Genomic DNA, 27672 nt, shown 5'->3' with positions numbered 1-27672 from the left:
AGTTAAACCAGACCTACCTCCTGGCAAAGGAAGGGCTTCTGGATTGATCCTTTGAGGATCAAGAGCCCAGAAAAAGGTTCAGTGTTGCTGGGGATCCTGACTGCCCTTTGCTGGGCTCCTTCCCTTCTCTGCGCTTTGCTTGCCACAAAACCCCAATAACTCCATTTTTTTGGGTGTCTTCTCTTGCAGTGGGTCAACGGGGTGCAAGTGGTGGAGCATGAAGGGGGGCACCTCCCTTTTGAAGCTGATATCAGCAGCATTGTCCAGGGCAGCCCAGGGACCCTCTGCCGCGTCACTGTCGCGCTCAACAACACCCTGACACCCCACACTCTGCCCCCGGGGTCCATCCAGTACATGACTGACAAAACAAGGTGAATTGCCAAGGTGCTGCACTGCTGGGCTAATCCCAGGGATGGGGGAGTGGGAATTTATTCAGCTGCTGCTGCGTGAAACCCTCCAAGCAACTCACAAAAGCACGGGATTGTATTTACGCTGAAATTCAGCAGTCGAGCAGGGAGGAGTTTAAGCTTTGGTGCTACAAGAAATCAGCACTGAGCTATTGCATCTCTTTTGTACACAGGGAGCTGAGATTAAGTGATTTGTCAAGCTGAATCAATGGCACTTTTGAGAATCTTGAATTTAGCTGGAAACCTGCTATCCTGAAGGATCAAACTCTTTGGGCTCCAGATGTTTTCAGCTGGCAGAATCCTTTAGTGTAGCAGCAGTAGCACCACTGAAAGACAGATCCACCCTGTTGTAAAGACTATTTTACCAGCCAGCAGTTGTGATTACTTGACTATTTTGCATTGCCAGCATCCATATGCTGCCTTCAGTTCTTGTGTAATGAAGTATAATGTAGCCATTTCTCCTTGTCTTGCTCACTCAGGTATCCCAAGAACTATTTTGTGCAGAACACCAGGTTTGATTTCTTTAATTATGCTGGAATCCATCGCCCGGTTGTGCTTTACACCACTCCTTCTGCCTACATTGATGATATTACTGTGACAACTACTTCATCAGAGCATGTTGGTAGGTCCAGAACAATTACAGCAGCTACCTCAGGCTCCAAATGGAGATGACAAGGGCAGCAGAGAGAATATCCTGCAAAAGCCTGACTGAATTTGTTTCCTAGTGGCTTTCTCTTGAACCTGAGCTGGCCCATTGCACAGCTCAGCAGCTGCAAGAATGTGGTAAAGCATTCAGAAACAATAACAAAACCAAGAAGTTGTTGCAAGTTAAACTCAAGGGACGATCAGGTGTTTCTCAAAGTAGAATTTCTCAGTAGGAGCAGCCTTCCTGCCACTTACAGCAGGATTATCTCTAAGTGAGAGTTGTGTGATACACAAACCTTGTGGGAAAATTCTGGACCACAAGACAGGCAGGTCCTGCTTCTTACACTCGATTCATGCCCCTGTTGTTGTTCTACATCTCCCTCATTTTTAATGCTGTTGTATGTGAAAAGCCCCCAACATGTGATACAAGTATTCCCCCTGCTGTGTCAGTCTCTGATAGTCTTTTGTTTCCTTTGAACCAGCAATGGTGCAGTACAAGGTGTCAGTTGTTGGCAGCACAGCCTATTCCTTGTCCCTGAGTTTACGTGACCAGGAGGGGAAAGTGGTTGCTACAGGAGATGGGCCAGAGGGAGAGCTCAAAGTCCTGAACCCAAATCTTTGGTGGCCTTACCTGATGCACGAGAACCCTGGATACCTTTATTCCTTAGAGGTAAAGTGGCATTTCTTCCTTTCTGTGTGTTCTCTCTGTCTAATTGGGTTAAGGAACTGCTGTATGGACCATCTTCTCTTCTCTCATGGCTCCTGTTCATGTGACCAGTGTGGCATTGCTAATTAGGCAGTAATCAAATCAAGCTTTGGCAGCTCCCTGGGTGCTGAACTGCAAGGTCTGGCAGTGAGAAGGGCATGCCTGGAGTGCACATGTGTGCTCTTAGGTCCTTCACCTTTAGGGCCCAGTCCATCCCATTTGAGACCATACAGGGGAGGAGATGCCCTGCAAGTTGAGAGCAGAGTCTCTGAGGAGCAGGCTGCCAATCTCTTCTACAGGCTTTGCCACACAGTCAGCTTTCTTTCTTCTCTGCAAGAGTTCAGCTTTAATAGCTGGAGCCTTGGAGGACTCTCTGTGAGTAAAGGATCAGTAGTGATGTTTTGATGCAGAAATCAGGGCAGAGGAGCTGCTGTAAGTCTCCAGGGTCTCAGGTCTGTATCTCTTGTGAGCAGGTGACATGTCAGTCGCTGCCTGGTGCAGGGCAGAGAAGTGGTCCTACTGTCTTGCTTGGGGGGGGATGAAATGGGCCAGACGAGTATGAGGGAAAGACACTGCAGCTCTTGGGGTGAGCAAGCCCCAGAAGGGTCATCCAGCAGCTCATTCTTCATCCTTTAACTTCCCCAGCTTGGATTTCTGTTTTCTATTTAGTCAGACCTTGCTCCTACCCTGAGGACAGCGGATGAAGCAGCTGTGAGGAGCAGGCTCTGTGCCGAGGCAGGGCTGGGAAGCGGACGGGAGGTCAAAACAGCTCTCCCAGACAGAGGGGAGGGAGCACAGGGCGTCCCTGTGAACCCCAGCACATCACTCACCTTCCTCCTTGGCAATCCAGGTGAAAATGCAGGCGCAGGTGGAGGGGGAGTTGCTGGAGGATGTGTACACGCTCCCGGTCGGCATCCGCACCGTCCACGTCACCAGCACCCAGTTCCTCATCAACGGCAGGCCCTTCTACTTCCACGGCGTCAACAAGCACGAGGATTCAGATGTGAGTGTGGGCACCCACGGGCCCCTCACCTCACCTGCCTGCCTCCCCTCCCCTCCAAGGGGCTGTTTCCTCACACCCTTCTCCCAGGCTGGGAGCTGCCAGGGGTGAACTTCTACCGGCACTAAGGGGACACGATGCCCAGTCCTGCCATAGTCCCAACATCCCTCAGGGTGCATGGATGGGCCTGGGGTGTGCTGGTGGAGGTGCTGAGCCATCTCCAGCTGTGGCTTCCAGTCAGACATGCTGACATACAGTCAGTCAGCAGTGGGGGTGGTGGGGTCACTGTGAGGGTGGTGAGGCCCTGGCACAGGTTGCCCAGAGAAGCTGTGGCTGCCCCATCCCTGGAAGTGTTCAAGGCCGGGTTGAACAGAGCTTGGAGCAACCTGGGCTAGTGGAAGATGTCGTTGCCCATGGCAGGGAGTAGAACAGGATGGTCTTTAAGGTTCCTTCCTACCCAAACCCCTCTGACTGTGATAGCTGCTCTCGGATTCCCGGCCCCTGGCAGTGCTGGAGATGGATCCCGCAGGGAAGCTGTGGTGCTTGGCTAATGCATGGGGAGAACCCCCAACCCAGCAGTGGGACAGGGAGTGATCTCTCTCTCTCTCCCCAGATCCGTGGCAAAGGCCTTGACTGGGCCCTGATTATGAAGGACTTCAACCTGCTGCGCTGGCTGGGGGCAAACTCGTTCCGCACCAGCCACTACCCCTACGCCGAGGAGATCATGGACCTGTGCGACGCCTACGGCATCGTGGTCATCGACGAGTGCCCGGGGGTGGGCATCAAACTGCCGTAAGGAACCGCTCAGCACACCCTGCCCTTGTTCCTCTCTGCCTCTCTGAGCCACCTCAGAACTGTCCCCTCCCGTTGTCCTGATAACGGGAGTACTTTGCTCTATTTAGAAATCGCCCCATTGCGCCACGTGTGCCTGGAGGGGTTGGGCAACCCAGGGGCATTTTGCCACATGGCTCAATTAATGAGCCCAAACCACGGCCCTGAACTGTGCAGAGACCTTTGGGGAAGTAGGGCACGAGCCATACTCAGTGTCAAGGCTCAGCTGGGCTCGTGCACCCCAGAGTTCTCACAGGGAAAGGCAAAGGGGGATGGATTTTACACCCTCACCTCACTGGGTCTCACCTCTTGTCTCTAAGCGAGAGCTTTGGGAACAAGTCCTTGCAGCACCACCTGGCTGTGATGGAGGAGCTGATCCGCAGGGATAAGAACAGGCCCTCAGTTGTGATGTGGTCGGTGGCCAACGAGCCGGCCTCGGAGCTGCCCCCAGCAGGCTTCTACTTTAAGTAAGTGCATCTCCTTGTACAGAGCTGAGGTCTGAATGTTGGCAGATGATGCATCTTCTTCCTTTGGGATGGCACAGAGAAGCAGTTAAAGAGAGGGCAGGCGTTTTTTGGGAACCCTGAAGCCATATGTGCAGATGAAAACTGAAAGTGTAACTGCTGCATGTGTGGAACTGATGCTCAACTGTCTCAACTTGTTGGTTTTGAACCAGTAAAGTTCTGCAAAATTACCAGGAATCCATGTGGTCTGAGCATCTCTTCTTGAGCTAAGGATAAAGCAAAATCAGACCTGATGGCAACAGAATATTTCTTGTTACCACTGGAAGTGCTAAATTCTTTGAGAATTACGGCAAAGCTGTAAAATAATTGGCCTTTCATTCTGAAGACAAAAGTTCTTCAGTCAGTGCCAGTTACTTGTTCTGCAGGAGGCTGTGACACCCCACTTCAAAGCCACTGCTTCAAGTCCCTACAGACCCTTTGGTTTTATTTTTAAAGAGATTTAAGCTTTGGATAGCCAAGAGGCAGCTCTGCAGTGGGGTAGCAGACCATCCCTTGTAGCTGTAGGTGCTTTAAGAGATAACTGTGAAGTTTAATTCACCAGAATGATCCACCACCCTCCTGCCACGCTGGGGTTGCAGCAGGGCTTGACCCTCCCCTTCTGTCTCATCTCCCTCAAGTCAGGGTTTCCTCAAAAGCAGCCAACCTCTGCCTGCTCTGGCACAGGGATAAGGCCTCGTGCTTCTGCAGGAACACACCCCAAGAGTTGTTCACAAACTTCCCGTTACCCTTTCTGCAGTTTTGTCCTCAAACTCACTGTCCCTTCTCCAACTCCTAAGCTGCTGGCACCAACAGACAAATTCAGGTGCCTGTGCTTGGTATGCTTCCACTCTGCTCTTCTTCAGGTGGGACAGCAACCAATATGTGACAGATAATCTCTATTTAAATAAAAATACCAGCTGCTAAATCAAAAACCAGCTCGAGGCGGGGTGGAAGGACAGAGAGCCTGGGGAAATGGGGCTGTGCTTCTCCATGCTGTTGTTGAACTCTGTTTTACTGTTTGCAAACAGGACAGTGATAGCTCACACTAAAGCTCTGGATCCCTCCAGACCAGTAACCTTTGTGACAGAGGCTAATTACGCCCTTGATCGTGGTGTAAGTTTACTTTCTTTTCTAGCCTTTTTTATTTTTTTAAATTCATACATTAAATTTCCTCTTCCTTTCCCTTGCTTTACAGTCCTTCCCCCCCACACCTCCCCAGATTTACTGGAGATATTTAACAGGGAAAGGCAGGAGAAAACTTATGGTTTTGTTTCTAGTACAAAGCACCTTGTCCTGTAGTTGTAGTCCTGCTGGAAAAAAAAGTATCTGTAAGAGAGAACAGTTCTTTGTGTGCAGGATTATACCCCTGGATTCCATTAATATTGTCATGCTTTGCTATTCCCATTGATTGTGTTTACAAATGCTCAGGATTTTCACTTGAAATTAAGCCAAAGCTTAAACCTCTTTAAAACACTAACAACCCTTGTGGAAGTCTAAAGGAAGGAGGCTTTGCTTTAATTCCTGCTTTAAACTGCTGTAGATCTTCTTTGGCAGATGTCTATTTGTGTTGAATAATCTAAAAAGCTCATCCAGCTTCATAATTAAAGCCCTAGAGCTGGATAAATAGCCAAGGGGTATTTTTCTTGGATGTCTGTGCCTTTGGCCATAGCATGAACCAAGGAATTTAAACACATACATTTGTTTCCAGGGTAGTTCCTGTGTAATTTTTAATTTTTCAAGGTGGCTTTATAATGCTTGTCACTGCTGTACCACAGACACTTGGAGCAGGTGAGTCTGGAGGTACCTGGTACTACCACATGTCTGTGCTACAGGTTACACTTTGTGTTGCTTCTAAGCTGTTCTACAGTTACCAGTCTGTAACTCCAAGGTCTGTTCCTGCCCACCCCAGGAAAAAAAAAATCACCTGATGGCCTCAGTTTTGAAGGAGCCCAGCAGGGATCTGGCTCTTGGATATTGCTGTTGAATCAGGCACTTGCACACCAGCTCCAATATCCTGTCCCTGTGAGATGCTCTGACCACCCTGAGCACAGGAAAACAAAGCCAAAGAACAGATCTCATACACTGATGTGATATTAGAACTTTTTTTTCTTTTATTACAAAACATGTTAAGAGAACATTGAACAAGTTACATACAACATCACTTTATCTTTAGTGGGCTTTTGTGCCCTTTTTTCATACTGTCCATGTGGTAGAAATGGCATAGAACTTGCAGAATGCTCAGTCTTAGTATTGCACCATCGATGCACAAATTTAGCTGCTTGCCAAAATATTTGACCACTGACTTGGTTATCACATTCCAATACTCAAAAAGTACATCTAAATGTACCTGCAAGCCAGAGACATCTTGGAAAGAAAAGCTTCTAACAAACCTGAGATGAAATGGGCTGATCTTGTCTAACTCTTTGCTGCGACTTCCTAAGGCTGTAAGAAAAATGCCAAATTAATATGCTTATTAAATTTATCCTGCCTTTTTTTTTTTTCCCCCTGGGAAAGATATATTTGGAGGGCCTGAGTAATGGGGGAAAAGACTTCATTCTACGTGTAATAAACCTGGATTGCATTAAATGATCCCAAAGGAGGATTTAGCTTTACGAGAGAAGGTTGTCTGCGTTGAGCTCTGTGACAAAACACTCTCACCTTGTTTTCTTTGTAGGCTCCCTACGTGGATGTGATTTGTGTAAATAGCTACTTCTCCTGGTACCACGACCCAGGCCATCTGGAAGTGATTCCACTACAACTCACAGCACAGTTTGAGAACTGGTATAAAACCTACCAAAAGCCCATTATCCAGAGTGAATACGGAGCAGACTCGGTTCCTGGACTGCACAGTGTAAGTGTTGTAGATGTCCCAGGTGGAAACAGCTCTGCTGCTCTTACAGGGCAGCACAATTTAATTGGCAGAGATGGGCCCTGAGCCTGCCTTTGTTTTGAGATGCAGCAGCTGTCAGTGCCTGGAAGACTCCAGGACTGTAATCCTGCTCCACCAAAATCAATGAGCTTTGCCACTAGCAGAGGTTAGAGTCTACCTAAAGAGGAGTTCTCAGCTTTGACTGAGAGCACTGAGCACTCTGAAATCTGTACTTTGGCAGTTGTGGAAAATGCTTGAATTGGAAGATGCAACACTGGATGGTGATGTTGTGGTGCTGTCACACACAGAAGGGGTGGCACTGCTGTCCCTGCCATGACAAAGACCACCACGGCCTCTCCCTAGGAATACCTGGAATTCTGTTTGTAGGTTATGTGTGTGGCCCCTTGCAATGTCAGTAGTTGCCAGCTGTCACTCCACAGCCATTGTTAATACAGCAGCAGTGAAAAGACCAAGCAACCACTCAGTTTGTCTTCAGGAAGCAGGTCCCCAGTAATGGGAAGTGCCTTTGCTGGGATTAACTGTCACCTGCACTCAAGGCCACCTCTTTTCCCTGGCTGTAGGATCCACCCCTCATGTTCAGTGAGGAGTACCAGAAGGCCATGCTAAAGGAGTACCACGCTGTTTTTGACAAGAAGAGGAAGGAGTATGTGATTGGGGAGCTCATATGGAATTTTGCTGATTTCATGACTAATCAAGGTAAGCTTCTATTTGTGCTCCAAACAACTCTCCATCCTCCCTGGTTTATGCCACACAAACAATATTGGGCTGTAGGGTAGAACAAAGGGCCCTCTGTTTACCAAGACAGAGCACTGCTGGTTCCTGTGACAAAATCCAGCACGACCAGAGCCAAGAGGGAAGAGGGAAGGTCCTGCCTGTACTTAATGCATCCTCTCTCCAGCATGAGCTCCTGCAGAGATGATCCCCAGAACACAGGATAGTGCACTAGGGCAGAGCAAGGGAAGCTTGTGAGCAGACCCAGACTGCTCCTGTTTCTTGGCCACCCTCAATTCAGAGCTCATTCAGCTATCAGGATGTGTCTCACTCCCTATTTAATCTACAGCTGCCCTCAGCAACAGAGCACCCTAAATAATGCATCATTAACTTGGTAGAGGTTTAGCAACAGAGGAGCAGATGCCACACTGGCAGACAACTGTCTATCGTGACACTCCATCCACCATTAATAAATGAGAAGTGCAGTCACAAAGTACTGGGCATTCCTTAATCTACAGTGCAGTCACAGAGAAATTAAACAATTACAGCTCAGGGGACCTGGTAAGGAACCACTTCTGCTTGTGCCACCTGCAGTGAGCTCAGGGGGTGAACAGTCAGTGTTGACTGCAGGCAGAGAAAACCACTAAGAATAATCCAGAGAGCATCAATACAGGCAGTAGAAAGCTCAGTCAGTGCAGTGCAGGGTCAGAAAAATAGTATCAGCTTCAAACAGGAGGATGGAGAAAATGTAGACAAGTTCACATACACAGATGCAGTTCCAGTCTCTCTCTGTGCTGCAATCCTCTTTTCTACTTTCCTATGAGAACTAAAATAGGCTAAAAGGACAGACACCACTAAAGGACAGGACAGTCAAATAGTCATCAACATTTTCCAACCATCAAATTTCAAGGTGGAACCAGTGGCAGGAATATCTATTGTAAATACAATACTGCTCAAGTTAATGGGCACACCCAAATTAAGTGCCATCGATTTACCAGCTGTAAAGACACTGAATTGCAGCTGTATTGCTCTGTGACATCAATTAATTGTGCCAAGGTGACACAAGTTACATCAGCCAAGTTCCCCGTTGTACCTTGACTGTGTGGAGAAGAAAGTGCATAGGTCTCTTCCTCCTAACCTGATTTAGTACATACACTGTAACAGTTCAAGTAGGGCATACAAGAGCATGTTATATATCCTTGCTTTATTTTATAATCTCTACAGGGACCACACGTGTTTTGGGGAACAAGAAAGGAATATTTACCCGCCAGCGACAGCCCAAAGCAGCTGCATTTGTTCTTAGAGAAAGATACTGGAAGATTGCAAATGAATCAAGCTGTCTTCCTCCTGTAATAACATCACATGCCCTCTTTTTAAAATGAAATCAAAGGGTATTACACTGAACTTGTTATTAAATTTCTGTTTAAATAACTTTTGTGCCTGACTCAAGTCTTGCAAGTCTAATGCGATTTCTAGTCCACCTGAAGGAGTTACTATGATGTGAAGCAGATCAGAAACACTGGTTTCCTCTGCTTGGCCATGTCTGGAGGCTTCCTGTTTCCAGAGAGTAAAACAAATATTCAGAGTTTCAAGGAGCTGAAGTTAGAGATCCTGACTGAGGTATCTGTTTATGGCAAAAAACCCCAACACAAATATTACATGACACAAATCAATGCTGAAGACTTAAAAAAAAATAAATCTAAGTTACTCTACATGAACATCACATCCCCCTAATGCAAATGAGGTTTTCCAGTTATACTCCCCTAACAGTTACACTACTCAGATCACAGCAAATTGTCCACAGAGGAGCAGAGTTTATGCAGCTTCTCCTGCCTGACAGGATGTGTGTGTGAGAACTCCTGAGCATTCACAGCATTCAGAACCACTATGAGGACACCCAACATACTCCCAACACAGTATGGAATTCATACTACAGCAGCAAGGTGGAGTATGTTAGATAGGCAGGTACTACATCAACTGAAGTTTAATAAAACTATTTATTTTACTCACAGTACCAAAACTGCCACTATTTGATGCAGTTTTACCTTCCAGCAGGGAAGGGCTTCCTTCATATTAAACTGTCACCGTGGACTACAGCAACAGCAGTCTAAGAGGGCAAGTTTGTTCTAAACCTTTCTGGTAGTGGCCTGAAGTAGTCTGGGGTAGGGCCATGTGTAAATTAACGTGCTGCTTCAGACAGCACAATGGTGTAATAACGTCCCTTTCGGGCTGCACACCAGTCTTAGGGGACTCTAAAGGCCTGGCTCTAGACTGGCACAGATCACAGCAACACTCACAGAGGAGCTCAGAACACTTGGTCTGCACACATCTTACAGCAACATCCCAGGGTTGTCTCAAGAGCAGCATCACAACAAAACTGGAGGCTGCCCAGTGAATTTAGGAAGTTGGTACAATTAGGTAGTTTTAATGATTCACAGATTCTGTGTGAAACTGTTGCTATGACTCCCTTTTCTAATGCTTTCCTGTGTTAGTGGCTCAGGAAAGTGACCAAAATCTGACAATATCAAGAAAATATTTGCTCTTATGTTTTGTGGTGGCCAAATTCTCTTTCCTTTAGAGCTGGTACATTAGGAATCAACCCCACCTTCCACCCTGCCACACGCAGAATGAGGGCACAGATGTTTGCTGCAGACTTCAAAACAATTATGAAGTTTTTAAGGGAAAAGAAACAACACACTATCGACATTCCTCACACCATGTTAGGTCTAGATCTTCTATATAACTAAAGCCCCAGAATATAAAAGTCTATGCACAGTAAAAAGACACTTGTTCAAACGTACCATGGTAGAAGCAATTACCATATTTAAGCCCACTACCAGTGTTTGAAAGTCATCTCAACTTCTCCATCTCCAGACATCATTATTTAAAGAAGAAAATCATTTTCTTCCCCGTTTCACCAGACAGGACATACCAAAACACAGAGAAGGATCTGACACTGTTCACCCATTACAAACCAGGGCTCAGATCCCTGTGGTAACACGGGGCTGGCAGCTGCAGAAGAGGAAATTTTAACTTCATTCAGACCAACACAACAGATGCAGAGTTTAATGCCCATATGTATGAAAAGCACACATTTGACCTCAGTTCCTGCTTGTTCTGACCAGCTCAGTGCAATCATAAACCCAAGCCCTCCTACCCAACCCTCAGCCCCCCAGATCCAGGAACACACACAGCATTTTCCAGATCCTTTGTGATCTTGTGGGAGTGGGTTCAAGCAGACCCACAAAACCAATAAAGCAGGAAGTGATAAAGATCACACACTGAATGTTAGGGGTTTTTTTTTGTTTGTTTGTTTTTTACGTTGCTTAAAGAACTGTAAACAATTAAAGCCTCAAGTCAATGCTGCTCAGCCTCTACACACCCAGTGCACACAACGTGATGAAGCTGCAGGAATTCTATAAACTGGTATCTGTGGGGAATCGAGTGCTTTAAACTACTGCTAACACACACAATGTCTCTGAAAAAAACCCCACAACTTAGTACATTTCTAGAAACAGAATTACAGTACTGACGTTGAAAACAGTTTCTAAGGCTCAGACTGAGTCCAAAAAGGCCTCTGATTGGGTTCATTCAAGCTCTTATGTTTGGACTGCATGAATGCAGCATAAGAATGATTGCAGCAAGACGTCCACAGGTAATTTCTACATTTATTATTTTTTTTTTTTTATACCAAAAAAGTTATGTGCAACAAATAGAATTCGTACATATTTACATTGTTTTACCTGTTAGCAAAACTGTATCCTAAACCTCTGATATAGAATCTCTCAGCCTGTATCGATGAAAGGAACATCTGCCCAATGACTCCATTTCAATGGGTGTTTAATTTGGAGTTTGAAGCACTAGGAATAAATAGTTGATGGAACATACTATACAGAACAAACACCTAATATTTAGGCCATGCTTAATACAGTTTTATGGTAACAGAATACTTCATCTTTTCTGGAACGGTTTTGTCTAGTTCACGTTTAAACAACACTGGCAGAATCAAAGCCATTCAATCTCTGACTTCAGCCCATATAAATTAGGAGCATCAAATGCTGCCTGAAGCACCTCACCAACCTCCTGGAACAATTGAGAGACTCTGTACAGCAGCAGACAAACACTACAGAATGCAGAAACCTCCTCACAAGAGATCTGTTGCCACTTCAGGCATCAAAGGTGGTCGGGAATGTTTCATTGGCCTCAGCATCGTGAACACTTTACAGCGAGAAACTTCCAAGAACACTCATTTCCTCAACGAGACTTGAATGCTTTGTTGGCCTTTAAGAGTAGCAAGTACCTTACAGTAAGAGGATTTCAGGAATGTTTAATTCCTAAGCAGGTTTTGGGATGAGGTTCTTTTGCCTTTCCAAGCCGCCCCTCGCCGAGGAACTTCCAACTGAGAATATTTGGTGACTCTGAGAGCCAAAGAGGGGGAGGAAGGACCCAAATTCAGAACCACTGTTTGGATACTGTGAATTTTTTCCCTCCGTTCTCATGAGTGTTGAAACCACAACGAGGATCTGTGTAACATCCCCCTGTCCCTTGCCAGCCCAGGTATTATTTACCTGTGTTTTCCTGTATCCTCAATATTTCTCGGAATTTGCCTTTGGGTTTGGAAGGGTGAGATCAGAATCAACCACAGGTTTCCCACCACGTTTGTTTTGGCTGGGGCAGGCAGGGGGGCACTCCTCTGATTTCCATCACATCACAACCTGTGCCATTTTACTGGAAGAAAGATGCTGTTTCTATCATTGGGAGCAACAAGGAGAGTCAAAGAACTGGAAGCAAAGAGGTCCAAATTTCTACTGCTAAGATTATTTTGCCCTTTATTCAGGCCAACTGCATTTCTGAAGCACGAGAGAGAAATAGAAGAGTCAGGGTCGTTTCTAGCAAATCACTTCCAGTAAAAAGTAACTGCAAGAAAAGCACACAAGACAAAAAGAGTTCACAATTAAGGATCAGATTTGCAAGTCTGTGCACAAAGTGTAGCTGCAAATTCTTCCAGAGACCAAACTCCAGTTCCATTTGATCCCTATGTGCACACAAACAAGGACTGCAGACACGACTGCTGGAAATCCGGCCCTAAACATTTTTACTAAACAAACTGAATTAACAGACTATGCCCACACAAACAAGCACAAGACACAGTGAAGTTAAGTCAACACCAATACTTTCAGCTGATGGGGCTTTTTTCCTTTTTTTTTTTCCCAGAAATTGGACCAAGTACTCATTGATTATACTTGTCTCCATGGCTGCTTGTTCTGAGATATGAGCACTGCCACTGACCATTTCAGGCAGCACGTGTTCACCTCTTCCTTGGATGAAAAAAAAAGATGCCTTAGTGTAGATCACAGGAATGCATCAAAATAAATCTATACCACATATTAAACAGTGATACAGCCTCAAGGCTTGTGAGAGAACAAAGCCAAGCCTTGAGGGACCAGTTTAACATCATTCATTCCCCTCATATCAAAGTTCAAGGCATTTGAGAGACAGAACTAAACATCAAGACAAGCTTTAACTATACTCTGGTCAATACAAAATGCATTTAATGAATTGTTGTCTAAAACTGTCAGACAAGAGGGACAAGTAATTTAGTGTTACATGCAACAGATGTTACTCATACCACAGAACTCTATACATAAAAGCAGTTTCCACCTACATCCTTGATACAAACCAGAAAATGACTTCAGTAGTAATTTAAATACTATTTTGTGGATTCAATCTAAAAATTCTATTTGCTCTACGGAAACGCTGCATGTTTCACAGTCAAGTTTATCCTCAGCAACTTAGTGTTTATAATCCACTTATCCATACAACAGAAGTGTCTCTCTGACATTCATGTTTGAGAAAAAAAATCCCAAAAGTAGTTAAATTAATTCTTTAAATAACTGGTATGCAGTTGGAATTCTTCATATTTAGAAGCTGACAAGGGCAAAAAGCAGCACAGCACCAATTACAGAAAGTAACTGAACCTACACGTTTTCGTGTCACAGATCTGAAACACAAATATTTTACTTTTCCAAATCGCCATCAACCTTTTTTAATTAAACTGAAACAATACTGCTACCACTTCTCAGTCTAAAAACTAAACATATCTCTTAATACTCCTCTATCCCCAGCAAGTTTGCTGGGAATTTTGTTTGTTTGTTTGTTCATTTTTAAAGCAAGGACACTTCTGCCTGCCAAGTTCAACGCAAAGTATTTGGTTTAAGATTGTAAGACAGAAGGCACTTTTAACATTCAGCCTTAGAATACTGAGTGCAGAAACAACATGTACAATTTTGTTCCTTTAAATCTGCAGTTTAATATTTTTTTTTCCCCAATTAGTTATTAGAAAGAGCAATGATAGCACTACATCACATTTCATTTTCAGGAGCACATTTACTCACTTATCCCATTAAACAGCTTGCCCTTCCAAGGGATCTTGTGTGTGTGTGTGAGGCCTAAAGTTCATTTCCCAATATAGCACAAACCAAGGATCCTGACGAAGATCAATTAAGTAACTGCTTTTTCAGTGCACGACTTGGTTATCCCGCTCAGTCAGTGGCTTCCACTGCAATTGCAATCCTATACTGCAGCATTCACAGAACATCAAACATTAGTAACACTGGCTGGCTGACCACAGCTTAAAAATGAAACAGCTCTGCATGGAAACTGAGTCCTTTCAAAGAACACTTGGATACACCAACCCCCAACCTGCACAGAATATCCTGGTGGCAGCTTTCCATCGACCACACGGAGCTATTTTCACTCGGTACAGAATTAACGAGGTTGTGGTTTAATGAACACACTTCAGGTTTCAGCTTTAATTCCATTTTTCGATACTGGAGACAAAAAGAAAGACAGAAGGAAAAAAAAAAAAAAAATGGAACCAACCCCAAGCACCATTCTTGGGACAGCACGAGCAGTGAGTGCAGCAACTCCGTGTTCTCTTCAGAGGTCACTTCTTCCATCGTGTCAGTCGACTGTGAGCTGAACCCTCTGACAGCTCCTAACAAAACCCATTGTACAGGGAGTTCTCCAGGGATGAAACCAATAGTTTCTAATTTTATTTACAGTGTAAGTCCTAGTCAAATCTAAGTCCATCAGCTAAAAAAAAAAAAACCAACCAAAAAAACCGAAAACAAAAAAGTAATACACATACTGTAAACATGGCAACATTAAATATGGTGATGCTAGTCTAGAATATTTAATGTCATGATCACATCTTGTTATACCTGAATTTATATACAGGATATTTCATAGCAAGTGTTACCCACTTCACAAGTGGAGGGGGAAGAGAGAGTCTAGGTTTTGCTGTGGCTAAAACTCCTTCAAAGTAAAGTTAAAGCTTGTCTTTGATTGTATTAGAGCTTTCTTTCACAACCACATTTAAACTGAAGATTAGCACAGAAAAATTATCGGGGGCCCCTTCAAATTTATAATTAAAAATTCAGTTATGATTCTCGGGGAGAGTGTCTGATATGGAGAATAAAAAATTACTGCAAAATAAACTTAATGGAAGTTGGGTCTTCAGACTGTCAGTCAAGAGTTCAAACAGGGGTTATTCCTGTTTGGGTTGGAGTTGCCGTTTCCAGGCCTCGTTCAAATAAACTAGTCGTTTGTAGTTGATGATAAAGAGAATGAAGTTCAGCAAATATGTGATGACGCAGACAATGCAAAATTCCTTCAGCACGAAGTACAGAATGTATGCCAAGTACAATGACCCTACTACAGACACTATGGAGGATGTCATGAGGATTAGAGCTGCTACTGCACTTGCTGTCATACCTGCAACAAGAGAGAGAGAGTTACTAGGGCTGCTCTCGGCCCCCCTCCACGCACAGCACAAAGCCTATAAGCACTACCTCAGACTGAGGGCTCCTCAGCAAGTCTGTCTTACAGAAAAGTCTGGTTAAAACACCATGACAAATCAAGACAAATCACTCTTTGGAGGGGAGCATCTAAGTTCTGACAGTCCTGTGATAAGGAGTATGTTTATATCAACCATCCTCTGTATTCCTGAGTTAGGGGAAAGTTACAGGCTGATCGAGTTATTTCTATCAAAATTAACAGCTTTATAGCAGACCACACAGTGACCAACAAGTATACAACACATTTCATGCACTTTTTTGCCTATTACTCCTGCAAAACTTGTAAATTCCATTTTTATTTCCTCTCTTTTCTGTCATGCAATCCGATGCTAAATATACTGAAGTGAAAATACCAGCACAGAAACTGTCTTGACACCCTATATTATTAATAGCATAGCAGAGGAAAATGCAATTACTCTTATTATCAGTTGGGTTTTTAAGTCCTTTGGACAGATGTATCATTAGGCTGGTGCTAAGAAAAAAAAGATATAAAAATCACAAGCATTTATCTGGTTTCTTGCAGATTGTGCAATCTGCATTGCACTCCTCCTTCAACACCACAGACCTGCTACATGCTTTAGGCTTTAAGCAGAATTAATACTTACCAAGTAGCATTTGTAGTATATAAAACACGAGTCCAAAAACACTGTTTGACTGATTTATTGCACTGTCCTTTCCAAAGATGGAACCCAACAGACCGAATCCTCGACCCCATCTGTAAAACAGTGAAACTAATTAACTCCTGTTTGGGCACCTATTGCTTTTACATCAGTGTTTTCAGTCCATCTCTGTTGGGAAAAGAAAAAAAGAGGTACATATATTCTGACATGACCACTGGAGTCCAATGGGAAGTTCAGAGTTATCCTGGAAAATCAAGCAGCTTGCAACAGGGGGAGCACTTTACCCACAGGTACAGCTTTATCCCACACCTGGAGGATTATAAAGTTATTCAACACACCAGAAACTACAAGTTCACGCAGCTGCAACTTCAAACACCACGTTTGCTTCTGTTTGAAGCTGTTTTGTCAAGCACCCAACAGCTTTAGCATCTCCCTCCACCACAGCAAGCTGGACACTTGGTCCAGGGACGTCAACAGGGACGATGGCACAAGGGGTAAGGATTTGTTCCCAGCTCTGCTGGCATCAGAGCAAGCAAACCAGGACATATGTTTGCACCTCAGCTGCTCCTGAGCAGTCTCTCACCTCAGGAGGAACCCCAATCTGCCAAGCAGACAAGCTGGGGATGGCACCAGAACAAGATCCACAGACCTCGTTTGTCAGAGCACGGTGTGACACTGAACCAACACCTGAATTCCCCACAAAGTGACTTTCAACTTTCTAGTGATAAGACAGAAAGCAGCACAAGCCCTACAAACCTGCTGCTGCAATGAGGATAAAAGATGAAATTACCAAATGTATTTGTGCTAGAAACCAGGAATTCGATGCCCCAAGGCAGATCATGCCATTATCTGTAAAAGCAAAGTGAGGACCTTATTTGTTAGTGTCACTTGAAAACATGAAGTTAATGCTATCCAACAGGTAACTTAACTCACTTACAAGACAACATCAGGATATCTTCCAGCATGATTTTGGAGCATCAAGCCAAGCACTACACTTGGCTTGGTTCCCATTATCAGGTTAACTGCCACAGAACTATGTAAAAAAGCACCATTTCTCACTCCTGTTGCAGCAGAAAATGCCAGTGTGATACATTTATGCCAAGAAAAGTGCAGTTTCTAGATAATTTCTTGTACTAGAGGCAATGCCCTGCTAAAAAACCAAGACACAGCACAGTCTGCTCTCTGCACAGGGCAGGAACATTGCTGATGTAACTCACCACACATCTGGGACCAGTGACAGGCTACCAACACATGACAAGCAGTTTCCTCACAGAAAAAGGGACCACAGCAAGTACAATTTAATACTATCTCCCAAACACTTCACAGTCTCACAGCCATCTGTGCAGTATTTGCAAAACATATTCAAATTAATAATTTTAATTGCAGACAGTTACTAAATTTGAATTAACTATTACAGGCAAGTCTTGTGCTCTTCTCCCCAAGAAACCCAGTGGAAAAAATTGGGTCCCAATTCCTAGAAAGCACATTTACTGCATAAACAGTAAAAAAAACAAACAGAGTTTCAACTAGTTTGGTCTCAAATCTTGTAAAGGAGTGAAGTGAAACTTTTGTGCCAATTCAACCAACGCTGCTTTACCAGGGGACAGTGGTTCAGCATTCCCGAGGCTGCCAGAGGTCACACAGGCAGGGAGTTGTAGGAGGAGCAGTGCAGAACTGCCTGGCTCCCTGCACTCATCCCAGAGCACTTCTGGGGCTATGGAAAATGTGGGGGACACGGCTGATTGCACCTCCTCCCTGCTGCACAGGAAGGCAAACAGTCCCACTGTCCCGCTCGTGGGCAAAGCAGCATCGAGGATGGATCCCAAAGATCTGGAAAAGCTGCAGACAGAGATGTGATTGCAGCACTCACAGAAAAGGGAGCCACACACTTCCCAGAGAGGGATTTAAAAAAAGGCCAAACACTATGGAAACACGGATTAGCAAACATTAGAAAGAAATACTGCCAATTCCAAGGAATCTCTGCTATGACGAGATTTTCCTCCCACATGCTGAATGTTATCTGGATTTTAAGTGAGAACTGTTTATTTTTTAGCCTTCCTTTGCTAAGATGTCACAGCACATGTAACAACTGTCTTGTGTTCTCCAGCTGCCAAAGGCAGCCAGGTAAATACATTAAAGGTATCCTCCTTTTGCATTTAGCAGTCGATTTTTATTTTTCTATATTACTACATTTATAGATACTTCAGCTTACTATCCACAGGTGAAATGTATTACTCTAGTCTCCAATCTCCAAGTGAGACTTCTTTGCAGGGTGACATTAAACTGTGTCTGAGCACACTCAGGCTTTCCTTACCCAGAGACTGCACAGCACGACTCTGAGTGTGCCAAGTCTGTGATGCTCGATCCCTCCCCGTCCCTGCCCTCCCTGTGTGCTCCCACCTCCGAGGCTCATCAGATCCTGTTGTGCTTGAAGGCAAACCCAAGCTTAAAAAAAAACCATCAGAAACTTTCTTCTACAGAACCTGACCCTGCAGTGATTCTGCAAGAGAATAAAATGTTGCTGGTGGAAGGATAAGGAGTTCCAGCCCTTCCCGACAGTCAGCACCCGGCGTGATCCGTTCAGAGCCGCAAGGTCAGAGCACGGGGAGCACTTTTTCCATGTGCAAGAGTTCATTAAGTATCTTGTTGGCCTTGTAGCAGCTTTAAGGACATGAAGTATTAAATTTCAGTCCATGGAGCACAGCTCTAATCTCACATCTTATTCCACCACCCCTGAAGACAGCTAAGCAGCCTGTGGTTTAACATAAAGCCCTTTTCTCAGCCTTATAAGGTTTGAAGTGTAAGTTTTCTGCATCGAACTGTAAAGTATTAAGACTTTGTATATTTTTATTTGAATCTAATTTCTCAACTGAAGAGGCTAAATCGGCTCTTAATTTTATTGAGGAGGTCCTAAAACCCACTAAAATGCACAATAAACCAAGAACTTCAGCAAGCAATTGGAGAAAGGATAAAAACTGAGTAGGATAATCTCCCTTCTCACACCAAAATCAAGCAAAACACACCTGAGTTACAGTAATTTAGAAGTCTAAAAATATACAGCAAACAAATAACAAGAAGAAAGTCCAAATAAAAGGATAAGCTCCAAGAAATAAAACATCAGAAGTTCTTCACAGAACCTGACTTCCTTACAAAGAACATAACTTAGAATAACTGTTATTAACTTGTATCAATTTTTTTGGATACAGAATACTAAGTAAAATGAACTTGCACTAATGACAGAGTTGCTTGCACAGCAGGAGAAAAGCACAGCCCAATATCACCAACTTTTTCCTGGTCCTGACTCGTGGCTCCCATCCCTGAAGTGCCAAGAATTCCAGAGTGATAACTGCAGTGACCCGGGGTGACTCAGAGCACTGGGACAAACACAGGAGCCAAGCCCACTTTCACCACACCCAAGTTTCACTCCTATTAAAAATAAAAAGCCGTCTGAACGAACTACAAGGAAGATTTCAAATAAACCATTAACACATCTTTGTGCATGTTTCAAGTAACTCAACTCCCCTCTCTGTTCAAGACCACAGCCTGCTCCACTCCCCATCTACATGTACAACCCTGAATGCTCTTTAAAAAGTTAAATAGTGAGTCAAGAAATCCAAGATAAAGTGGTGAGAACTGTTTATGTAGTCTCCCAACATCTAAAATTGAACATTTCCAGTCCAATGTGCATTAGGTCTTGAAAGTTATTATTCACCCTCTAAACAGTATCCCCTTTGGTCTGAGGTATTTAAAGCTCAGCACTGTTGCATTTTTACAAGTTTAAAGCAGTATTTGTGTTCACCTGTCACTTCTTAACAGGAAAACTAGAACTGAGGTCACTGTGATCCACAAGTGACACACCTCCAAGAAAGTCTTACACTTTTCAATCATTACCTCTTTTGTACAATTATGAACATCCCCTGTGTTCCACAACAGCGTATTATGGGATGCACTTTAAACACTTTTACCATAATTTAGCAGAGAAAATGCCACTGGCAGAAAGGGAACCATGAGAACCACACTTAGTACACCAGTATCTGACCCATTTTAGAGGACAAGTAAACAACCTTCACGTTTAACAAGGTAAAAGCTGTAAGAGTTATCAGTATTGGCTCAAAAAGCAGCAGAATTCCAAGCCTGCCAAGCACAGCAAGTCAAACAAACAAAACAAGAAGTATTTATTTAGCCAGGAGTTACATTACTGTCCCATCCACTCTGTAAGAAATGCTATAGGGTTTTTCTAGCCAAGCACCCCAGTTCTGACAAGCACTGCCAGAAGGAGATGTTTTTAACACTTTTGATGAAGAGATCATTCCTCAAGATGCTTTCCTTCTCCTCAATCATCATTAAGTTAAGAATTAGCTTAACAAACTTCTGAACTGGGGTTTCACCTGCACCAACACACTCAGCAGCCCACCTTGAAAAACCTTCCTGGTCCTTTCTGAGCACTTCCTTTTGACCTCTGCAACAACCCCTGGTGATGACCAGAATCACATCACCTCGATTTCACCTGGCAATCCTTAGTTCTCATGCCCAGAAGAGAACTAAGCACTGTATGTTCATTTGAACATGAAGATAACCATATTAGATGGGGTCAGGTCCAGCTGGCTTCAGATCATGTCCCTGACATCAGCCAGCAGCAGATGCCTTGAACAAACATGTATTTCCCAGGTTACATTCCAGTCTCCTCAAGGACTAGTTGCAAATGCTCAAATCCTTCAGGGGACTATGACAGGATATGACCCAAAATCTGAGGACGTTCTGCATTTGTGCAGCAACAGCTTTCCCCACACATTTCTCTCTCTCAGCTGTTGGGTTGCTGCAATGAAAAGGGAAAACAATAAAAGAGATTCTGTTTTCAGAAAACTGTAAGTAAAGAACTCAAGTTTTGTTTTCTGAGCAGCAGCAGGTTACTTAAAGCCCCTCATTTCAGGATTATTAATCATCCCATAAGCATGATTTTGTTATCAACAGCAAGCAACACTTACCACTTTGTAACCTTGAGGGAACAATAAATATAATTTTCCTACAAAAATGTTACACTTGCCAAGTGATGTGCACATTTCCTTAGGCACCACTGGACTTCTGAGATAAGTTATGGTCCAGAATGGAAGTTCTCAGAGGGGAGCAGAGCTGGCCTGTGCTCACACACTGCCTTCAGTGAAAGCTCAGATAAAGGTCAAAGGATCTGGAGCATGTCAGTACTTAGCAATGTTAAGAAACTTTGGTTGCAGCTTCTTTCCAGCTTCACTAGAGGATTTTGGATTAAACCTAATTCGTGGTTTCAAGGTTGCTTAGGCCACTCTTAACAGTTTTAATAAATTAAGTAAAAGCCTTCAATTAGAAGCCACAAGAAAGGAGATTAAAAATTCCCATTTGTAAACTTGCCAGGACTGCTCAAAAATTTTGATACACTTAATTTCACGTTTAAATCTATTAGCAGTATTTAGCATAAACAAATGAGATTTTGTTCTATATATCCTCCAGCTCTATTTCAGAAACAGTCTCTAAAAATCTCACTGTCTAGATCAGCAAAATCTCAAGCAGACAGTGGTTAATTATTTTATAGCAGCCTTTACAGAAGCACAGGCTATTCAAGCTACAAGCCAACAGCACTGTATCCCTTCTACATAATCTCTTCTATTAAGCTATCATAAATGAAGCCTGAGTTTGAACTATAGGCACTTTGTTAAATTTACTTTGCACCAAGCAAAATAATTCTCAGCCCTATTGCAAATTCCAGTCAAGCCAGAAATGATATATTTATGAAAAGCAAAAATACATGTGGTTGTAAGGATGGAAAATAAAAGACAAGACTCCCATAGCTTGGGCACTGCTGTGTCTTATAAAAGATGTCCCTCTGCCAGGAAGTCTTTTATCAGTCAGAAGTATCAAATCATCGATTTTCTACTAGAGAGATGGGAAAAGAAAAAAAAAAATCACTTGAATTATCAGCTTCTGCAGCTTTAGGAGCAACTTTAATGAAGCTGGTTTCTGCAAGCATTCCTGAAACACCTTCCTTCCCAGCTCACACCCTCCAGCCCCTGCTCCTGCCTCCCAGTCAGGCCCGTTATCTCCCAGTCAGTCCCGCTGGACATGTGCTGCCAGCCCAGCTGGCAGTGCCAGGGCACAGGGAACCTTGGCTCCCAGGGCAGGGTTCCCTCCAGCAGAGGAGTTCCTGTGAGCCTCCCTCCCCTTTGGCACTGAATTTGTCTACTCCAACTCCCCCCTGCCCAATCAACAAACCAAGGAAGGTCCCCAAACCTTCCCTGAGGCAGCAAACCCAATGAATCCAGAGGAACTGCAGAAGCCCCATTCCAGCTGCTGTCTGACACCCGGGAATGCTCTGAAATGATCACCCACCCATGGTAAATGCCAGGACAGACTGCAGCTGAGTTCAGGAGACTACATTTCCATGTAAACTATTTCTCCAGCCTAAGAACAACAAATATGATTCCTGTTGAATGATCACCCATTGCTCCACATTCCACCCTCGGTTTAATCAAACTTCTACCTTTTTTGTATCCAGAATCAAAGCTGCCTTACAAAAACAATTAACTTGGCTCACATGAAAGATATTACTGACTAAAAAACCCCAAGACCTGCAAAGCTAATACAATGTTTTTAAAAAGCACATGGGCCTCATTTGTGTGCACTGGTTCACAAGAACAGACAAGACAAACTTCTCCCACTACCTGCATAAAGCTACTTTTAACTTTTGCCACCTTACATCAGTCACTACCTGCAAACCTCAAACATATCTGAGTGCCTGCTTGCAGGTACAGCAATAAAAAAATCCTGGGATATCAGGAATTTACTATTAATAAGAATGATAACTGCTATATCATGTTCTCAACCTGGAATGAAGTAAACTTGACAGATATCAAGTTTACAGGAACTGCCCCCCAACAGAACTGCAGTTTAAATATCGGGTTAGGAGGAGGTCTGAGAAGTTTGGTTCCATGTCCCATTTCCTCAGATAATGGGGTTGTTCCTGTCAACCTGATCAGTGCCACAGTCTGCATTCTGTAAGGATGCACCAGAACAGTTCTAGCAAGGTGTTCTTCACTGAGAAACCAGCACAGGTCAGTTCTACCTGCAGTTCCTTACAGCACAATGCACACCCACCCTGCAGAGGAATGAGCTCTCCACCACTACCCTCACACAACAGAGAGTTTAAGTACTGTGGCACAAGGCAAAGCAAACGTAACACTTAAGACAGGTGTAAATTCACTGCTCACAATGATTTATAGGCGAGCAGAGCAACACAATAATCCTCCAGTTGTCACAGGCCACCCTTGGCAAACTGCAAACAGACCTGTGCCCAACACACACATTTTACAGATATGCATTTTCAGGAACTACCAAGTGATGAGTTTGGTGCATCCACCAGGAGACACAAGGCAGATATGCAACTTGGTCTAGTGGGAGGTGTCCCTGCCAACAGCAGGGGGCTGGAAATACATGATCTTCAAGGTCCCTTCCAACCCAAAATGTTCTGGGATATTAGGGTTTTTCAGAACAGGCATTTCAGAGGGGCTCAAACACAAGATGACAACCCAAGACCTCCCCCATTAGCATGAAGTTAGAACAGGGAATTCCTAAAACATGCCATCTCTCAATGAGATCCAATTAATCCACAGATTCTTAAAATCCTATTTGGACTCCAGAACTTCTAAAGACATTAACCTAGATCAATATTGACTATTGCCAAAGCTCTTCACTCACGCAGCTGCAAATATTGCTAAAGATATCCAGTGACAGGTGCCCTTTGGTCCTTCGTGCTGTCTCAAGGCTGTGTCACAGTTGTCACAGCATTTAGTGCACTCCAGGCCACAAAAATTCCTTCAAAAAGAGAGCCACCCACTAATCCCCTCTGCAGAAACCTTCCATTAATCAAGACAGAAAGCAGAAATGTATTAGAAGACCCCAAAATCTCCCAGGGCAAGCAAAAGACCAGAGCAAAAGGCTCTGGGTCTCTGCTTTACAACTTAAAGGTCACATTTTATTTCAAGCTGTAGCACTCTCAACATTACTTGAAACGTGTCTATTGGTTTAATTCCTTCTGTGGATCTACTGCAACAGCAAGACCAGAAATATTTTTCAGGAACTGCCATAGGCCAGTGTCATTATAAGGCAACTCTTGCCACTTACTCTCAAGCATAAGACAGCAATTCATTTAAAACACCTACGGCAATTGCCAATGAAAACGTTTGGTATTTCCCTTCCTTTATTATACAGCCCTTAGCAGCTTTTATTTTTAAACTACTTCATGAACTTTCCCCACGATAAAAGCTTGAAATATGCTGACCATTCCTGTTTTGAATAAGGGATACTGGGAAGGTATTGCTCCAACCTAATCTTCTGTATGAGTCAGGCTCTGACAGGAGATTCTCTGTGCTCCTCCCTCTGCGTGCTGGCAATCTTTACATCTCTGTTCCTGTGGTTCTGCCAATACCAGATTGGGTTTAAAAGCAAGACTTTGAAATACTAACAGCTTATTAGCAAAAAAAACCCCTCACCCTCAAATACCAGAAAGTCAGCTCAGGGAGGAATAAACTAATTTATTCTAATTATTCTCCACACTTAAAATTAATCCCACCACCATTAAGTGCTTTCTAAAGTTCAGTCCACTGTGGGAGTCAGGACTCAAAATGTGAAGACTGTTACATTCCAAGTTCCATCAGCAAATCCAGCTTAAATAAAAGTCACACAACTGAATGAACACTCTGGAAGCCAGTAAAAGCCACAAAGTATAAGTCTGTCACACATTTAACTCTGTAGAGTTAACTCTGCTAATCAGCTAATCAAATAATTTCTGACTGCCAATGTAACAGCTTAATGAGGAAAGAAACACATGAAGATTAAATCTGCAGTACATGTGGAAAAGCTGGAACTCAAGATTCAAAACTCCACTACCCCAGTAAAATCTAAATTGTGGTTAAAACTCCCTTCTAGAAATCAAGTTTCACAGAAACCTTGGTGATGTGGGGACAAGGAACACTTGATGAGAGAGAGTGACTGATGGATGGGGAGCTGTGGCAACACGGAAAATAAGTTACATTTCTTCCAATGTTATTCTTATTTCAAAGTTTAATCACTTGCCCTCCTGCCTTACTTTTAAAGCAACAACACTCCTCTGTGTCCTGCACAGCCTGGAAAGCACATTCTTCTCCAAATATGGTTTGACTGAACAGAACTTGCACGTTCCTTTTCCACAAACTCCTTTTACCACCTGCTCTAATCACCACGAGATATCCTGACATTTGCAATAGGAGAACTCTAAGCATGTTCTCCTAGCAACTGCTGGTGAGATTTTTAGTTGATTTTATCCCTGACTCTTCATATTACTACAAAGAATTCCTACAGTAAAGTATTTCTAGGCCTTGCCATGGCACACTCAGCGTGTCAGCTGCTGCATTACTAATGAACACTTTAATTACCAAGCATGATTCCATAATTAGAAATAATTCCAATTATATCTTTAAGTGTTTTCCCTCTCCCAAGCATTTAGTAAACACACATCAAAACTATTGCATCAAATTGCCTGTCTCAGTAGCAGCATTTGCAGCAACAATAAAAAGCTGTTGGAGAACCAATTCTGTACAAGAACAGGCTGCTATGGAGGTGATTTATGATGATTAAATCCCTGTTATTCTCTTTTTGCTCCTGGTGGTGAAAGTTATTTTACTGATGAGACTCACATGGTTTAATCTCAGTAGCCTATGCATAACTTCAATTTATACAGTTTTATGTTATCTGGCAAGTTTGTAGAAGTCTTCTCCCTAGTTAGAGCAAAACTTGTCACTTCAGGACACTTCCCAAACAAAGACACGAACAAGAACCTCCACAGACTAAAGATCACCTGAGGACAGACAGAAAAGCAGAGTTGAAGCCCTCACTCAATCACAAGAGTCCCCTCTCAGACATGCAGAGATACAGATCTCTGTAACACAATCCCACCTGCTGTCACCACAGAGGAGGTTTTCAGAATATGAGATCCCTGTGTGTTTTACCTCAACAATTTAACAGCTTCCACCCTGATAGGAGTATGGGCATGTTCTGCACAACTGGCTTTTTATGATGGCACAACAAGTACCTTGATAAAAACTGGGACAGCTTTTACACGGGTTACACTGAGAGGGGAAAAAAATAAATCTCAAGTGCTCATTCAGCTGAAGGCACTCACATGGTAGTAACAAAATTCTCATTAAAAGAAAAGGAGGAAGCATTTAATACATAATAGGGTTTTGCTCAAGAATCAAAACCCTCCCTTCCCACTTCCTTATAGCGGATGTCCTTATGTGCCTGTATATCTACACATACACACAGACATATATTCCAAGCTCTGAGCAATTTTGAGATTGATGGATAAATCCTCTTATTTCTTTAGCTGAGATATCTGACAATATGCTTTTAAGAGAGTTTCTTGGCCAAATTACACCTAGAACCCTAAAATCGTGAAGGCTGGAAAAGACACCTAAGATCTAATCCACCTGAAACTATTCCCTGTGCCATGTTTGTACTGGAATCACTTGTAACTGCACAGCAGGGCAAGTCTTTTCATTTTTGTAACTCAACCAACTACTTACATGACACGTCAAGTTAATAGAATATTACAGACTGACTCTCCTAACAGAAATAAGAGCCATTGACCTCTGGGAAACAACTGCTAAGCTGACTGGACACCTGCAAAACAACTCAGGGTCTGGGCTGAGCTTTTGCTGCAGAGGGACCCAAGTCTCTCTTGAATGAAGCACTTCCTCTGTACCACAAAACCGTCTCCTGCGCTGCCAGGTGACATTTCAATGAAAACGCAGTACAAGATACCGCAATTAAAACCACCCAAAGCAAACCACCTGCAATCGCCCTTGTTTACATTGGCCTCAACCACACTCACAGCCGCACCACTCCGCTCTAACGAGCGTTTACCACTAAAACGCCCGTCGCTCCACCTAATTGCCACTGATTTCAACACGGGAATTGCGGGTGCCTCACCCTCTGGCCCGTGGTGATCCCGAAAAAAGCCGGTGATCCCGAAAAAAGCCGCTCCCTCACCGGCCCTCCGGCGCTGGGGCTGCCCCGGCCGGGAGCGCTGACCCCCCTCCCCCTGCCCTGTGCCCCCACCACAGGCTCCTCCGCGCCCGCACCCGCTCAGGGAACCTCCCCGCACCCCCAGCGCCCCCCGAGGGCAGCGCTCCCTTGGCCGCCCCTGCCGGCGAGAACGGGGCGAGGGGTGGCCGGTCCCACCCCCGCCTCACCTGGAGGTGATGGCGGCGGAGCAGCGCACCCGCTCGCTGAGGTCGCACAGGGCCTGGTAGTGGCTGTCGCGGCCCTTCTCGCGCTCCAGGTGGCAGGCGTAGAGGGACAGCAGGATGCCGGCGGCGCACACGGCGGACCGCGCCACCCGCTCCCAGCGCGGCACCGACACCCGCAGCAGGACGGGCGCCGCCATCTTTGCCCCGTCCCTCCGCCTCAGACCGCGACGCGCGCCCGGCGCCCG

General features: G+C 44.2%; 2 protein-coding genes across 2 annotated transcripts in view; one reads left to right on the top strand and one right to left on the bottom strand.

Annotated features, from left to right (window-relative positions):
- The window catches only part of GUSB (glucuronidase beta), an 11439-nt gene extending 2315 nt beyond the window's left edge, over nt 1-9124 (top strand). Inside the window, exons 3-12 of the mRNA XM_032707324.1 lie at nt 190-371; nt 887-1029; nt 1535-1722; nt 2609-2761; nt 3372-3550; nt 3910-4056; nt 5121-5205; nt 6767-6943; nt 7543-7678; nt 8918-9124. Of these exons, the coding sequence (XP_032563215.1) occupies nt 190-371; nt 887-1029; nt 1535-1722; nt 2609-2761; nt 3372-3550; nt 3910-4056; nt 5121-5205; nt 6767-6943; nt 7543-7678; nt 8918-9075 (1548 nt within the window). The 3' untranslated portion in view covers nt 9076-9124. The remainder of the gene's footprint in view (nt 1-189; nt 372-886; nt 1030-1534; nt 1723-2608; nt 2762-3371; nt 3551-3909; nt 4057-5120; nt 5206-6766; nt 6944-7542; nt 7679-8917) is intronic.
- On the bottom strand, nt 6582-27672 carry VKORC1L1 (vitamin K epoxide reductase complex subunit 1 like 1). Its single transcript, XM_032707332.1, has 3 exons — nt 27431-27672; nt 16158-16267; nt 6582-15469 (listed from the first exon to the last, which is right to left on the bottom strand). The coding sequence occupies exons 1-3, from the start codon at nt 27622-27624 to the stop codon at nt 15243-15245; spliced, it is 531 nt and encodes a 176-aa protein (XP_032563223.1). The 5' UTR covers nt 27625-27672; the 3' UTR covers nt 6582-15242.

This window comes from Chiroxiphia lanceolata, chromosome 20, assembly GCF_009829145.1.
Source record: "Chiroxiphia lanceolata isolate bChiLan1 chromosome 20, bChiLan1.pri, whole genome shotgun sequence".
Lineage (NCBI taxonomy): Eukaryota > Metazoa > Chordata > Aves > Passeriformes > Pipridae > Chiroxiphia > Chiroxiphia lanceolata.
This window is presented reverse-complemented; position numbering and strand designations above follow the sequence as displayed.

Excerpts from the sequence above, each read along its gene's own strand:
- VKORC1L1 (XM_032707332.1), bottom strand. The coding sequence starts at position 27,624 with ATGGCGGCGCCCGTCCTGCTGCGGGTGTCGGTGCCGCGCTGGGAGCGG. Across the intron at positions 16,268-27,430 it reads TCCGCCGCCATCACCTCCAG|ATGGGGTCGAGGATTCGGTC; the intron begins GTGAGGCGGGGG and ends ACTGTTTTACAG. Across the intron at positions 15,470-16,157 it reads TATACTACAAATGCTACTTG|GTATGACAGCAAGTGCAGTA; the intron begins GTAAGTATTAAT and ends CTCTTGTTGCAG.